The 16,105-nt window shown below is 39.8% G+C and overlaps 1 protein-coding gene across 2 annotated transcripts in view; it reads left to right on the top strand.

Annotated features, from left to right (window-relative positions):
• The window catches only part of LOC148814044 (GRAM domain-containing protein 2B-like), a 44,254-nt gene that overhangs the window by 9,491 nt on the left and 18,658 nt on the right, over positions 1–16,105 (top strand). The window contains exon 1 of one of the 2 annotated variants that reach the window (XM_088907708.1): positions 6,071–6,242. The exons of the other annotated variant lie outside the window; for it this stretch is intronic. Within the exon in view, the coding sequence (XP_088763834.1) occupies positions 6,154–6,242 (89 nt within the window). The 5' untranslated portion in view covers positions 6,071–6,153. Of the gene's footprint in view, positions 1–6,070; positions 6,243–16,105 lie in introns of those variants that run through there. 2 annotated transcript variants of the gene reach the window in all.

Here is a 16,105-nt window from a genome sequence, read left to right as displayed (position 1 = left end):
CATTGTATGGCAGAACTTTGCTAAAAAAACACAGAATTCTGGTAGGTAATGTATTAAAGTGTAATTTACTTTATCTTAAAACACAACTTAAAGGAGTTCAGTAAAGCTCAGTTAAATTTTGAGAAATATATTTCCTTTCATATCTGTTTATCATGTCTTGCTATTATTGACATTTTAGGCTTTTGGATAACTTAAGGAAAAAATAAGAACTCTTGCAGAGATTTCTTGACTGTTAAATCAACAGCATTAATGGAACTCAGAATGGTTTCTTTATTTTTTTGTCTTGCTGTCTTTGCTTGTTAAGCTTTGTACACTGACAAATCCAATCAACACGCAGTCTACCTGTTCTCCTGTATTCCCATGGGAATGGGCTCCCAGGCACCATAATGGGCTCTGGGCTCAGACGTGGGAGGGTGTGAGTTGAATCCCAGGTGGGGTAGTACGGCTGTGCCCTTGAGTGAGGTGAATCACTCAGGCGAAATGCCCGGCTGCGTCACTGTATCGTCAGCGGACAAGAGCATCAGCTGAATGAATTCAAAATCATTTGCCCCATCATGCCAGCGTACAAACCACGAGCCAGCATCTTACAGAACAGAATTATAAAAACATCTTCTTTTCCTCTTGTAATTCTTCATTTTAACCTCATGCTTTTGCTGCAGTGCTTTCTATACTGTCACCAACTCTGTGCAGAAATGTCCTACAATTTGACGTAGCAGGTCTTGCGTTCCCCCTTGGAACAGGCTGATGAATTGGGACATAATTATAAAAATAAGCAGAGCACCTGAAGTTAACCCACCAGAACACAGGGAGAACATACGACCGAATTTTCAAGATTTCAATAAGACTTCCCTTAAAGTTATATGGCGAAGGGAGTGTAAAGAAAACTAAAAGCAGACAAATGTGAGTTTTAAATCCTGCTTTGGTGGCTGTTCTGTGGTACCATATGTGGTAAGACGGTGAACTGGAAACCAGTTTTAAGCCTCGGTGATAAGAGCAGTAGAGATCTTTAAACAGGGTTCAGTGAGGAGTTAATTGGTAACAATGGTCTTATCTTGGGTTAGAAATGAGAGCCCTGTTCAGTTTGTTTATAGTACAGTAAAAGATATTCCTTCAAGGACAGTTCAGTCAGTCCCTCTAAAAGAGGGTCGGCTTGCAAGTTAATTGGATGTCTTTGCATTTCCTTCTGTGTTGCACAAAACTAACGGTTAAGTGAACCTTCAGCAGCCTAATGAGTTTGGAGTTAGTCATGATAGTTACCATAATGAGAATTGCAGTGGTGATTTTAGCAGTGTATAGGCCTGTGCTGAGTCCTGTTTTAGAACCAAAGTAAAAAGAAGTAAGAAATTAAACCGGTGGCAGCTTATTATCTGTATTTAATAAATGTGGCTAAGCATCCACTTTACATAATAACAATGCAAACAATGTAGTAATGTATTAGTTTTTAATAATTTTGTTCAAAATTTAAAATTATTTCCAATACATTAGTGCTAATTTGAAAAAAGTAATCCCTTACACACCTGTCAGTTTGTCAATGGGCTGATGGCACAAGCAGACAGGATGTTTTGAAACACTATTTACTAGCAGGGGTGTTGTGTTTGTTCGGGCAACATTTCTGAAATGACATTCACAGGAGATGATAATCTGTGGAAGGAAATGATCTTAAAGTAGTAAATCAAATTCATGACTTTGGAAACTCCTTAAGCAAAAGCTGATCCCCATTTTCAGTGTTTAAAGTTTCCTTTTTTTAACAAAAAAAGACCATATGTGTCATATTCCAATTTTTCAGTGTTTATTCTTTGTGATCCCCTTAAACTGAATTTTGGCTGATTATGTTTGTCTGTTAAAAACAATAAAAATATGTTAATTACACAATAAGGTGAGCTGTCTCACCCAACATCTCAGCTGCTTGGTGATTTGACTCATCAATCCCGCAAGTGCAATTTGCTGGTGACACTGATCACTAATCCCAGAGCCCGTTTAACAGGCATTTCACCCTGGCAGTTTACCAGTTTATACGTGTATGTGGTTGCATATTCATTTTTCCAATTTGTTGAATTAGAAAACCTGGCACTATTCCTTTAATTGGATTGGTGATGTATGTAATTAGCAATAGTAGTAACTGAAATGTTTAAACAGATACTGTATAATCAATAATGATAAAAAAAACTCCTTTGATCAGTTAGATACTAACTAGTGAACACTCTAGATGGGTGCATGTCCAGCTCACTTTTGCAGCTGCTCTTATGTTTTTGATGATGAATGTCATAAAGCTAGCAACAACTACATATAGTATTGATCTGGAAAGAAAGCTGTGAGAAAGAGTTCCATTTGAGTAACATCAAAAGTCACTCTTTTAATCTGTAGTCAAATATGAGACATTACTTGTTGCTAGTCTTTTATTGACTTTGTCCATGTTCATGCCTGAATTACACAGTTGGGTTTAATACAGTTTACTACACTAAATACCTTATCGTACATGTTGATATATGTTTCTGCTTGCTAATGTTTATTCTCACAATAGTCTTAAATTAAGAAAAGCAGAAAAATCCTTTATTTTCTGGGTCTTGAGATACTGAAATTCGAGTCTTTATGAATGAAGTATATTTGAAGAAATTAAATTAAAAAATAATTATACTAATTTCCTGTGCTCTTTGATGACAGACAGAGCTTGTAAGCACTTTTTCTCTTTGGAATAACTTTGCAGACACTTCTAGAACAGTATTGTAGGGTTGTCCTGCTCCTCTGAGGGTGAATGGCGTTGCTGTTTTGCTCTGGTTTTGACAGCTGGTGTGAGCGTTCAGAGCGGAGAACACAGCTGAAAGAATGAGAGCACTGGCTTGAGCCACTGTTATTATTAGTAATGACAATAGGAGTCCTGCTATAACAAAGTTGCTTGGAAGCCTGTTGTTATTATTCGGATAATTATTAGGGGCCCAAGCAACAAAGTTTCTGGAACTGTATTGTTGTCTGGCCTCCAAGCAACACCATTGCGCTGTTTGTACGACGGAGGGATGTTCAGCTGGTTAAATTCCCGTGTGGACTGGTACAATCCGGTCTCCATAATTCAACTGGTTGAGCAGTGTCTTGCTTCTCTAGTGCGTAGCTGGCATGCTGGTGCAGAATGACTGCCTCGTGTCACACAGGGAGGGTGAAGTAGGTCCATACCTGTATGTGAAGCTTCTGTTGGGATGAAAAGCACTATATAAATGTATATAATAATTGTGATTATCATTATTGTGGAACATTCACAGTATGGAGAATGCTTTATGTTTCTTAGCCATGGTTGATGTTGGCACCTCTATTTTTCAGAGCTGAGGTCCTGCGACTTTTTGTGGTTGTGCTTTAAAGCCGAAGTGTACAACAATAGCCCACAGACAGCTGAAAACATGAAAACTGAAATCCGAAATCTCCAGAGAAACTAGCAAATGCAGTAATTCAGAATTTTCAGAACAAGATTACTCCCAAGGCATTGTGGACACATAGCAAATGTTTATTGCCAGCTTAAAAAACTGTCTTAAAGCAATATTTTTTTGAGTTGAGTGATTATAAAACAGGAAGCAAGAGCAGTAAATCTCAAAGCTCATTCAGAGTAGAACTCAGAAAACCATGCAGGTAATGAAAAGACGTTAGTCACCCTTGTGAGTGTCAGAGTGGTAACGTGTGTTTTCACACACATACTGTGGCTCAAAGCCAAGCTGAAGAACCCGAGAGCTCTGGGTCTAGAATGGTGACAAAAAAGACTAAGTGCTGTCTAAGAAAGAGAAGGTGTTGCCTGCCCTTCTAGAGCTCTCTTTCCTGTTAAGTGCAAAAGAAAGTGCGGGAGAGCGATTCAGCACAGACAGGTCCGAGCTTGGCTATGTGTGCACCCACAGGGAGGTGGAAAAACACAACAGAAACAAATAAGACCGTAGTCCAGATGAGAACAAATAGAGAAGGTGTGAGCTCAGATCAGCTGCTGGGGTTCCTTTAGTTCTGTTTCTGTCCCTTCCTGCACAGTCTAGGAGGAATATTTCTCTGATCTTGCCAGATTGTAGTGTGTAGGTACAGAAAGCACTGTGTTGCTTTAGACATAGCTTACCTTTTTAAACAAAGCATTTCATGCCTTTTTTCCACTGCAGGCTTTTTGATAGCTGCTCAGCAAAAATAAGATTAGCACAGGGGAAAAAAAATACAGATCTGTGATGTTTTTTTACTATGTAGATGAGCATTCACAAACGCTTGGTTGTGAGGTTTCAAATTTTGACACCGCTGTTGGGTGAGCTGTTTTCAATGGTTTCGGTTGGTTTCTTCAGTGAAGAAACAATCTCAAGACTCGGAGAGGCTGCCTTGTTGTTTATTTTTTTACTGCATTTTTTTACCGCATTCCTGTTCAAATTATTTTCGTGCAACCTGTTGATGGCATGAGGCGCCATGAGCTGGGGAATAAAAGGCATCAGTTTTTACCATCAGTACAGATCTAACCGGAAGATTAGCTCAGGATCTTTCACCTCCAGTGCATCAGTTAAGGCTACAGTCGAGAGGAGACCATTCAGCCCCTCGCCTGTTTAGTTGCTGAGTAAGGTTCTCGGCTAGCCACCGCCTCCAGAAAGAAGCCAGGGTATCATCTTTCATAACATTCCTGCTACCTCAACCTCCGTGGCGCGAGCTGGGGTGAAGGGTGGCGCACAAGGCCCAGAGACCAGTGAACAGGCACGCGCCTGTCCGGGCCATGTGAGAGGAGTGGGACAGAATCCCACAAGATGGCCATCTGGTACAAAGCCTGTGTCTCTACTAGGCTTTGACTTCTGTGGCAGACCGCACTGTTGATCGTCCCTGTTAATGACAGATGTTAATCAAGATGAGAATGTGACATTTATACCATGGATGTGACACGCACTTTCTATTCCAAGGAATAACTCCACATAAACATAAACCTTCAGCCTGGTCACCTCCTGCATTCAAAAAAAGGGTGATAGAATTTCAGAATAATTTATGGCGGTACAGTACAGTAGGTCATTTATCCAGGGGTAACCTCTGCACACAGCTTGTGCAACATATCTCATCATTAAGCTTCCTTTGCACACCTGATTGCTTCACATCTTACCTTTACAGGAACATTCTGGAGGTGAACTTTGCACTGCTTCAGAAGTAATAATGCTGAAACAGCATATTGATAAAGTAAAATAACATGCTTCTTACTGTGATTAGATAGAAAGACTGTAAAAGGCCCTGTATTATTGGGGTTACCCAGGGGTCATGTAATGTTTTTCTACAGTAGAATATTTTGTGGGCAGTCGTATTATGAGCACAGAATCGGAAAAAAAAATGGATAAAGCCTTTAAGAAACTGTAGTCGATCTGCAGCTCTGTGATAAAGAGGTTAGTGGTTAGGAGCTCTTTCATGGGTCCTGTGCCCTAAGTTTGTTTTCAGCCTGAGGGCACCATCTGTGTGGAGTTTGCACGTTTTTCTGATGTCTGTATTGAGCCATGTCCCAAGGAGCTAACACCTCACCTTTGGGGGGCGAAAAAAAAACTGTGATGAACTGACATCCCATAAGCAGGTTTCTAGCAATGGATGGAAGAGTCAAGCCAGTTTTTTGCTGTTATTTTTATATTCTATAACGTTTTCAGGGAAGAATATTTTTTGCTCACATTGCAACACAGTTATGCACATGAAAAGAATTGTAACTGCATTGGCAAGCTGTTCTTTGCTAAAGGTGTACAGACTTCAGTGCAAAGCTAAAAGCCTCCATGATAGCAAATATATACTTTTGACTGGTAAAATGGGCGGGACTTGCTTACAGCAGTCCCTGTACATTAAGCTGCTTTTTGCTGAATAATGCTTTGTTGCCAATATAAACCACAATTCTACAAAGATGTGTTGCACATCTATAGGAAGCACGTGTTGTGGAATTTGGTGTTGCAGCGGTTGCTGCAATTTGTAAGTTTCCAGGGTAATACAAGCTGACATCACCTTGAGATGAGTAAGGAGTATAGCTGTGCCAGTGGGTGAGACAAAACGTAATTGACAGTTCAGCAGAGCTCTATTGGTGAAAAGCGGTTGTAAAAGAAACCTTTAATCCCAACGACATTCCCTCTCTCAGCACAGCCAGTGCAAAGATATCGTGGGTCACAGCTGCCTCATTTTCTTGTGAGAGTATGAGTTCACAGCACCATGGAGAGAGGACGATTTGGAAAGCTTTATAAGATCCCAGTGGACAGCATGGATTCACCCATGTTTGAAGATCTAGACAGAACAGACAAGTAAGATTTGATTTATGTTATGAATTCATTTTTTTAGATAAGCATAAAAGATATACGACAAAGCAAGAAGAAACTGTACTCCATTTCTTGTATTTGTACCTTGTAACACTACAGAAATGCTCTTAGTGTACATGTAAGTACTTCACATTATGGCTAGCAATTAAAGTAAAGAGTGTTACGTTTGTTTTTAGATTTGATTTTTGGTGGATGTTTCTGAGATCGAGATTAATTAGTCACAACACAAATGCTTTGTCTTACAAAGGTACAATATGTTAATTCCTTGCTTCTGTAAAACGAAAATGAAATGATAAGAGTTAATGGTGTTTTACTTATTTAAAAATGCAGCTTTTTTTATTAGATGCTTCACATTTAAAGCACGCAATCTAGGAGAACTCTAACCATAACTGGTGTCTCATGACAATGTCATATCAAAGGATCTTTTTACACCTTCATGGTCTTTTACCAAACTGGAAATGGAAAGCTTTGGAACAGTTTCCTTGAGAGAAGATGCAGAAACCATAACTATCAAATAAAATAGAGTTCTGAAACAGGCACCGAGCTCTCTTTATTAGACAGGCTAAATCCTCTCTGTGTTCCTTCCCAGGGATGTTTAGTATTCACCAGCCACAAAGTATCAAATCCATGCTCATTCTTTTTCCACAGCCAGCAGTGGGGACAGGGCAAGACTGTATTAAATTACATGCTGCACAAATGAGCTGTAAATACTCCACTGCCAACCGTGGCCTTGTCATGTCACTCTGAAGGGAGAAGTGACGCAACACCAAGGGCAGCTTTTGAGCTTAAGGAATGTCGGCTAGTTTTCTAATGTCCATGTTAAATGCTTTTGACAGTCAAGTTGAATTCATTGGCATTTTCTGTTGTGCACAAAACGCTTACTAGCCTTTTTTGTGCAAACGTCTGAAAGCAAAGACCAGCAGTATGATTACACCCTCTGCGTCAGAGAGGAGTAGAAGCAGTTGGAGACATTCCTGTTCTTTCCGAGAAGTCACGTGGAAGACTGTATTATCCTCCCATCCTACTCTCATACAGGGGAATAGAGAACAATTAGGCTTAGAAAATGTAGCACTCATATGCAAGCCCTATTTTTATGTCCTGACCATTCTGTGTCCCAGATGTCAGTTATTTGCACAAAGCTGGAGAAGGGGAAAACTGGTCATTTGTAGCTAGAAGGAGGCAAAGAGGTTGAAGAAGCAACATCATCACTTGTTGCATTTCAGGATCAATTCAGTTTTTTACAGCTGCTCTTGTATATAAACCTTTACTAGGTGTTGGATATTTTATGCCTGTTATCCTGCGGAGTACAAGTGCAGAAATTGTTATTTTATGCCCTGCAGTTCGCACACTGGATTGCAGGGCTCCAATCCAGGTTCAGATTATAGTGGGACGCACTGCAGTTAAAACACCAGCCCCTAGACTTCCTGCTTTTGACACCTGCTCTCTATCTCGAGCCAGACTGCCACGCCATCACCCAGCTCGTTTTGCTTCTGTGCCAAATCACGATAAAGCCCATCAAACGGAAAGGTCAGGGCTCTACTTCTGCAGCCAAAGAATCTATGGAGTAAATAATTAAGTCTTTTGTTGCCAAAAGAAATGATCAAATTTCGTTGCCGGCAGGATATTTCCTTTGTGATAGCAATGAATCAAGAGAAAATAATAAAGAGAAACCTGGAGCCTAATCTTGTCCCATTAGTGTTAATTGTATTAGGCTCAAAGGAGCAAGGTCGTATTATATAGTCACTGTCACTGTGAAACTGTCAGTAACAGACTGCAGCAGGAGAACACGCACCGGTTCCCTGCATCCCTAGAGCGCTAAATGTGCATTGTTGTAGCTTCTGCAGCCAAAGAATCTATGGAGTAAATAATTAAGTCTTTTGTTGCCAAAAGAAATGATCAAATTTCGTTGCAGGCAGGATATTTCCTTTGTGATAGCAATGAATCAAGAGAAAATAATAAAGAGAAACCTGGAGCCTAATCTTGTCCCATTAGTGTTAATTGTATTAGGCTCAAAGGAGCAAGGTCGTATTATATAGTCACTGTCACTGTGAAACTGTCAGTAACAGACTGCAGCAGGAGAACACGCACCGGTTCCCTGCATCCCTAGAGCGCTAAATGTGCATTGTTGTAGCTTTTCCCTGAAGTGCGCATTCGGGAATGTGAAAGCGGAGCTCCGACGTTATTGGACGGTATCAAGAAAGAAATAAGAATAGTTTGCAGAATTTAAAGTCTACGACTCGAAGTGTGCAGCAGCTCTGAAATGAAATACAACTGTTGAAATTACCACCAGCTGCTTCTTTTACTTTATTAGCCATCTTGATACGAAAGATGAGTATTAAGTGACGCTTTCTCGTAAAAGTAGAAATGTAACAAAGGTCAGGGGTCTGTTTCTGTAGCAAACAGATCTACAAAGCAAATAAGCAATTTCCTATGTTCTCTCAAGAGTCGGTCGCTATATGTAGCAAGAGATGGAGTCGTGCACTCCTACCACTTTGCTTCTATCTGCTTGATAATGAAACACTTTCACAAGTCTGCTCGGAATTTCACTTTTGCCTGTGACTCAGAAAGAGCTGAGAAGGACAATAGGTCAGACAAAGTCTTACAGTGGGGAAAAAGGTCTCAGTACAAGGAAATAGTGAACGTCAAGCTATAATTTTAGTTTGTTGATTTATGTCCAACAGTGCCACCACTATCTACAATGATTAAATAAGACCTTTTGTTTAAATGTTTAAATATATTGATCAAGAATTCATAGGCTATATCATGATTGTGAAGCTGTTTGCTTAATAAACATACCTCCTCTTCCAGTAAAATATATCAGTTCTGCAGTATAACTGTTTGTTTTGTTCTATTTATGTGCCTGCAAGACATAACAGGTGTGTTAGATTCCAGCAAAGTTAAACTAGGCAATGAGTTCTCTTCTAATCATATCTTGTAAAGGTGCAGAGCACGAGGAGCTGTTGTAGAGCTCAGCGGGTTATTTATCAGTTACAGATGCTGGATTTGTCTTTGTAACCCCAGATTGTTTTACAATTTATTTGTTTTCCATAGAAGAAGATGGGTCAGCTCAACCAGTGTTGTGAAACAGTTACAAAATCAAAGATTTCTTTGTGGGCTTGAACCCAGATCTGCACGTGGAAGTGTAGGTTATTCTGCAAGATTACCCCCTTTCAGAAAACTGCTAATTGTTGGTAAAGGGCACAGCAGTCAATGGTGTGAATGTAAAGAAAGACCCAAGGTAAGAATCAAGAAGCACGGCAGTGTAGCCGGTTTGGCTGAGACAGTTGCTTCTTTTAAAGCTTTGACACTGTTCACTGTGACCTGTAGCACCTGGGCCGCTGACGATTGCAGCCTGGCCTTGCTCAGCCAGCTTTTAGAAAAGACTAGGTTCTGTAAAACATATCACAGCTTTGGCTGCTCTGTTTAAAACACAAGACTGGGTACTTATGTGTGTATTTTGGTTTGAATTATTATTGTAACATATTCTAATTAAACTGAAAAAAAAATCCAAAGTTTACCTTTTATGCAAATGACATTTTCTGTGCTTCAACTACATTAATTAACATCACCAGATGAGCTGAATGGCCTTCTGTCCTTTGAAACCTTTCTTAACATGCTGTGCTTGTTGCATTTATGCTGACATCACAGAGCAAATTACTGATGTAAGATGCCTCATCTGTTGCAATAACTGTAGGAATTTTGCTTTTAATAAAACACAACACTTATGTCAGGGCCTTTATGAAAACTGACTCTTTTGTTTGCAGTTAAACATTGACTTTACGTTTATTTACTGTGCTCGGACAGTTTCTAAGCACAACAAAAGCCTCAAAGAAAGGCACAATGCATACATAAGGATAAAGAATATAATCTATGGATTATTCCCGATGATGAGCATGAGGAAGACAATAACTAAAAGACCTTTAAAAATAAGAATGATGGCACTGTTATTAGTATTACTTCATATAGAATAAACAGCAATCAATGATTTATAAATGCTGTCAATCATTATCATGTGATTGAGTTACTTCATTAATATGCTGTTCAACAGTTAGTTAATGATTTGCATAATATTTACTCAATAAATCCATTTTCCATAGTCATGATGGGTTGTACATTTTCATTTAGAAATCATTGTATAGCCGATTCCTCATGCAATAGGACTTCTTTGAATATTTACTGCCTGTAACACCTGATTGCTAAGCACATGTTGTTCAGTGCAATCATTTACATGTATGGAGTGCATGACTCCACTTACAATGATAGGGAAAAGAAATTCATTTTTGAACCTGCAGTCTAATGTATTTTCATAACCTAATCTCTTCTTAGTAAAAGTGTAATATTATAATCTATTAATCCTTCTATTTCTCTAAGGAACAGCATTCTGGGAAATTCATTGTTAGACTGGTAGCAGTTTAATGTGCCAGTGTGTTTCCTTAAACCCTTGTTTTTTTCCACTTGCTGTCTTACTAACCTGTATTAAATACAGGTCTTACTAACCTGTATTTGAATTTCAGAATCTTCTGGAATTTGATCAAATAATTGTTAATTCTATGTTTTCTTGTAAAACATATAATAAATAATGTTATGGTTTAGATAGTTATTGTTCGTGATCTAGTGGAAATCAAAATGCTTGTACTTGTAATGCTTGTGTGTAAAAAACTGAAAACCAATAACAAGAACCTGCAGTGTTTCAAAATACATTGCATCATTTCCTGTCATGTAACAGTTTGTAATATCGCTCGGCTCTTCTGTAGCTGTTCTCTGAGCTTGCATCTCTGGGGAGAATCTAGAATCTAGAAAATATGTGCTGTGGGGATTGCAAGGATTATTAGTGCCTTTCTGGCTTTGTGCTGTAAGTTCCTCAACCACTGGCTGATGTGGCTGCATTAACCTTACTGCAGACAAGTTTTTGAACAGAAGTATTCATGAATCCTTGATTTTTTCCAAGAGGTATCCTATTGCAATAGATCTGTGCATCTTGATACCTGATCCACAGCATTACATAATCACTTGTTGCGTAATGAAATATTACACAAGGCCAGAAGCAGGAGGAGACCCCTATGCTGGTGTTAGTTTACCAATCAAGAGGTGTCAAGAGTTCAGAAGCTTCCTGGTGGCTTGAGAGTTTTCTCACTTGTCTGTTGACCTCAAAATGTTCACTGAATGTACATCTTTATCATCAGCAAGGTGAGAGTTTGCTTTGAAGAATTCATTCAATTGGTCATTCAATTCAGGGTCGCAGGGAAGATGGAGTCTGTCCGATCCAGGTGCACCCTGGATGGGACACCAGTCCATTGCAGGGCAGATGCACAGACACAGGAAAAGCATACAAACTCTAGAACTGAACACAGGCACCCAGTGGTGTGCAGCGGCAATGCTCATTTCCACCATGAATCATATTTTGAGTCATAAATTTGTATCATTAGCAATTCAAAGCCATTAGTAAGTTGTCAGGAAAAAAACAGGCAGAGCTTTGTCAGTTAAGTAGTGTACTAGTGCTTTGTCATGCTGGAGGAATTAATTCCACACTTCCACAACACAGACGGCAGCTAGTAGAGGTTCTTATCCCAATATGTAGTTATGAAACACATGAGCAGAGCAAACTGGACAAGCAGGAATACACACCATCAGCATGCCTTCTGTATCTACATCTGAGATACTTACTCTTCGAAAGCCAGTGTCTTTTCTTTGTAAAACCAACCTGATCATATATATCTGTCTTTCTCATCTCTGGGGATGAGTTAGCCACAGATTTCTGTGATTTCCTTGATGAATGAACAATCCTGTTGGATGCTGCCGGGATAGATTTTAAGATGAAAGTCAGGTTTATGCATCCTGGCCTTAGGGAGAGTGGGCATGTTCCGCACTGACTAGCTCTGTGCAACTGCCTTTTAAGACCCTGTCACCGAGTTTACAGTTGATGCTTATTACTAATCACAGACCCTCTTTAATTTGCCTTCCATCCTTGCATTTTTGCAGTTTAACCTATTATTTTTTTTTTATAAAATCAGAGATGTACATATAGTAACCTGGATTGCAATGTTTAAAATAATTAACTTTATCAATATGGAAGATATTCTTAGAAATTTATAGGGCAAGGAATATGTCTCACAATATTGGAATCTTTGATCTTTGAAAAACAAAGATCCCTAGTGGTACTGTGTATGTTAAACTGTAACAAGTAACTTCACAGTTTAAACATATTTGCTTCTGCATAAGGAGGGCTTAATAGATGGGGATCCTCCCATTTGAATAGATTAGTTTTCGACCAGCTAATCGTAAGGATCTTGTGTGTGAATATGAACTGCAGGAGCAGAGAGTTCGGTACGCTCGTGCTCTTCTCTCGCCTGGTCCAGATTGTTTTGTGTTTGTGGTGGTGGGGTTGTTGTTGTTTTGTTTCCCACTCTGGAATGCTGAAAAATTCCCTCACTGCCACAACCAGCCTGTCTGTCACCCAAGGAGATCCGACACTGGGAGAAAAGAGCTGTGCTGTCAGCCCTGCAGTACTCAAGATCTCAGCCTCAGCTCTCCATCTTTACCTCTGGAGTCTGTTTTCTTTCCAATCCCTATGAGAGATCTGAATTAAGATTAGCCAGAGGTTAGTCCAACCATCACACAGATGAACTGCTCCAAATCATCTGAATCAGGCACCAAATGAATGGATTGATATTTTAAACTGGAGAACAGCTCTATACGTTTAAATGATTCAGGGGAGAGATGGATTTTTTAATTATGCCAGACATTAACATCTCAACATCTAATCAAAGATCAATAAAGCACAAAAGCATGAAAGAAAAAGACAGTGGTGCTTATCTTCTACTGGACATGACCAGAAGCTTCCAGATGGACCAGGTTTGATGTGCTGATCTTTCTGTTTGCTCTCCCCCATTGTCCTCTTCTCCAAGCTCCACATGGGCTGCATTCGCGAACATGCGTGACAACTGTTGCCCTAGTGTCATCTGAGTCCCCAGGATCTCGCCCAGATAGGATGTCACTGTCTTGGGACACGTTGTGACAAGCCCAGAAATCTAAACCCTCTGACAACCAGGCAGCTCTGCAAATAACTCTCCAGTTAGTTCACCATCAGATCTTCCTACACTGAAATATTACACGATCTGCAACAATAGAAGAGTCGCACCTGACTCTGCAGGCCATGTGTGGTCTGTAGAGATTCCTGTTTTATCTCCCCTTGTGTGGTTCATGCAGCTCTTGCAGTGTCCAAGAACTTTCGCGAAGTTCCTGTTTCTGAAGTGATTGGAATGATTCTTGTCAATGGTCATTCCGCAGTAGACCAGTTTTCACCGACAAAGATTGAGCCCAGTACATATGTACTGTTTACCATCAGATTTCTGTAGTCTATCCATCCATTATTAACGACTTCTTCCAATTTGGGATTGTGGAGGAGCCAGAGCATAGCAACATGCACAGGGCAGGGTACACCCTGGATAAGGCAGCAGTCCATCTCGGGGAAGACAGACACTCACACCTAGGGACTATTTTCCTAGAAGCCAGTTAACCTAGAAGTATTTTTTGGACTGTGGGAAGAAACCCACACCAACCGCAAACACAGCCCAGGTCTGTAGCTGAACCCAGGGCCCCAGCGCTGCGAGGCAGCGATGCTGACAACTACCCCAGCATGCCATCCCGTTTCTATCGCTAGTTGGAATGACCCCTTTCACAAGCTGGAGTTTCCGTCATAGATGTAAACTGTGCATACCTGGAGTTCAAAGAGATTTGATCAGTACATTCCTGAACAACAGCAAGAAGCCGATGACAAATTCAGCTGCTGTTTAAATGGCAACAAATATCAAGCCACACTGTCGTGGTTGCAAGATCTGAGATCTAAAACAATGATCAGCGTTTACCAAGTTGAACTGGTTTTTATCGCAAAAGAGCCCCCTCTAAGATAAAAAAATAACACGGTTTAGAAAATACTTTTCTGCTCTGTTTAATGAGTGGTATTGCACTCCGGCTGTGTGATCAAGGACTATTCTGGGTGAACATTTTTGCTTATCAATTTTGGTGAGTCAAGTAAATTCATATCGGGGGCTATGTTGCAAAATATATTTTTAAAATACTGGTATTAAACACTGTAGCCACATATGAAGAGATCAAACATTTGAATTTGCCGGAGATTTAAAATAATATGTTGAAGAATACCACAGATCACAGATAAATGTTGCACAAGGTTGTTGACATTAGCCTGATGTATAGTAGTTTTATCCATTTTACGTTTTAGAAGTTGCCTACATCTGTGTATTTCATAGTGATGACGATAGGCAACTGTTTAATTTTAATTGAATTACATGTCTGTCTGTGCACTTCTACTAATCATAAGAAACCTGAACTCTCCGTCAGCTCTTGACCTATAAAACATATTGCATAACATAAGTAGATTGACTGAAACTAATATAAAAGGCTCCTGCTGTATGTGCAGAGAAAAGTAGTGGGTGCTTTTCTTAAAACCTTGCCTCAGTCATGTCATCTGCCAACAGAAAACTGCCTCTGCTTACAGTAATATGTTAAAGAGCTGAAGCCGTACCAGAAATGTCATTTGGAGACTGAAAGTGTTTTTTCTTTACTCAGACAACTGTGCCAGAAATGAAATAGTTTTTGTGTCTGCTCAACTTAGGCTGCTTCCTTTATAAGCTTGTTACTTTTTCCCTTCATACTTGTTGCCCAGATTGCACAAAAGCTTTCACTCACTCCTGGTTTTCTGTTATTTTTTTAACATCATTTTTTTTTTTCCATCTAGTAATTTTTTTCTGCTATCTGCATATATCACCCTGTGCTTTGCAGTGAAATATTTGTGCTAAATAAGTTTTCAAACACACTGAAAAGTGTTTGTCTCAGGTTTGCCCTGAAAACACGTAGTGGAGAGGTGTCGATTCATCAGGAGGATTTCATGGACGTGATGTGAAGCAAGCTATTGTAAAGAGTCAAAAGGAGACTGTCTCGATCATCAAATCAAATCAAAGTTTATTTATCAAATGCACAACAATACAGCATGCAGCAGTAGTTTCTGGCAATGAAATGTCTTTTCTGCGAGCTCACAAAAATCATAAGAATCACAAAAATCACAAAAACAAAAACACAAAAATCACAAAATTAAGGTTATCTGGGGCTTGGCGGAGATTCCCACAGCCCTGGGCACAGGTGCCATTTCGTGAGAATGGGCAGAGAGTTCGGTGAGGTTTCTCCTGGCTGACGGATGATGCAGCTTCCTGGGGAAGTGGTCGACCTTCCTCAGCTCGTAGCTCGGCTTTCGTCAGAATGAGAAACCGGAAACCGGCCACGCTGTGACAGCTAAAAAAATTCTACTAGGCTGTTTCTTTTTCATCTTTGGGCCTCCTGAGATGAACTTCAGATGACTTCAGCAAAATAAAAACAGTGACAAATAATAAAAATGTTTTTTTTTATCACTTCAGATGTGTTAACAGACGTGACAAGAAAACTAAAGCCCAGAAAAGTGAAGAAGTAAAACTAAATTATACATTAAATGCTACATGAAGTGTGATGTCCATGGACAGGGAGCTGCACATGGAAAGACTCTGGCACTCTGGTCTTCAGAAGATCTCAGATTAAGATCTGGACTGCATGCATGTAATAAGTCCTTAAAATAAGATGTACCTTCCAGTGCCCTTCACATGAGCAAACAAGCCTTTATATCCATTTTAAAGAGCCAGCCACTCCATGGATTCATTTCTTTGTCTGGGATTTCTACGTAGATAGACTTACATTTATACAGCTGGGCATTTTACCAGATCAGGTGAAATACTTTGCTCAAGGGAACAACACCCAGCACCCACCCGGTATTTAAAACCACTGCTTTTCAGTTACAGGTCCGG

The sequence above is a fragment of the Atractosteus spatula genome, chromosome 28 (assembly GCF_055471065.1).
Source record: "Atractosteus spatula isolate fAtrSpa1 chromosome 28, fAtrSpa1.hap1, whole genome shotgun sequence".
Classification (NCBI taxonomy): Eukaryota; Metazoa; Chordata; class Actinopteri; order Semionotiformes; family Lepisosteidae; genus Atractosteus; species Atractosteus spatula.
Note: the sequence above shows the minus strand (reverse complement) of the source record. Positions and strands in the feature narration are given on the sequence as shown.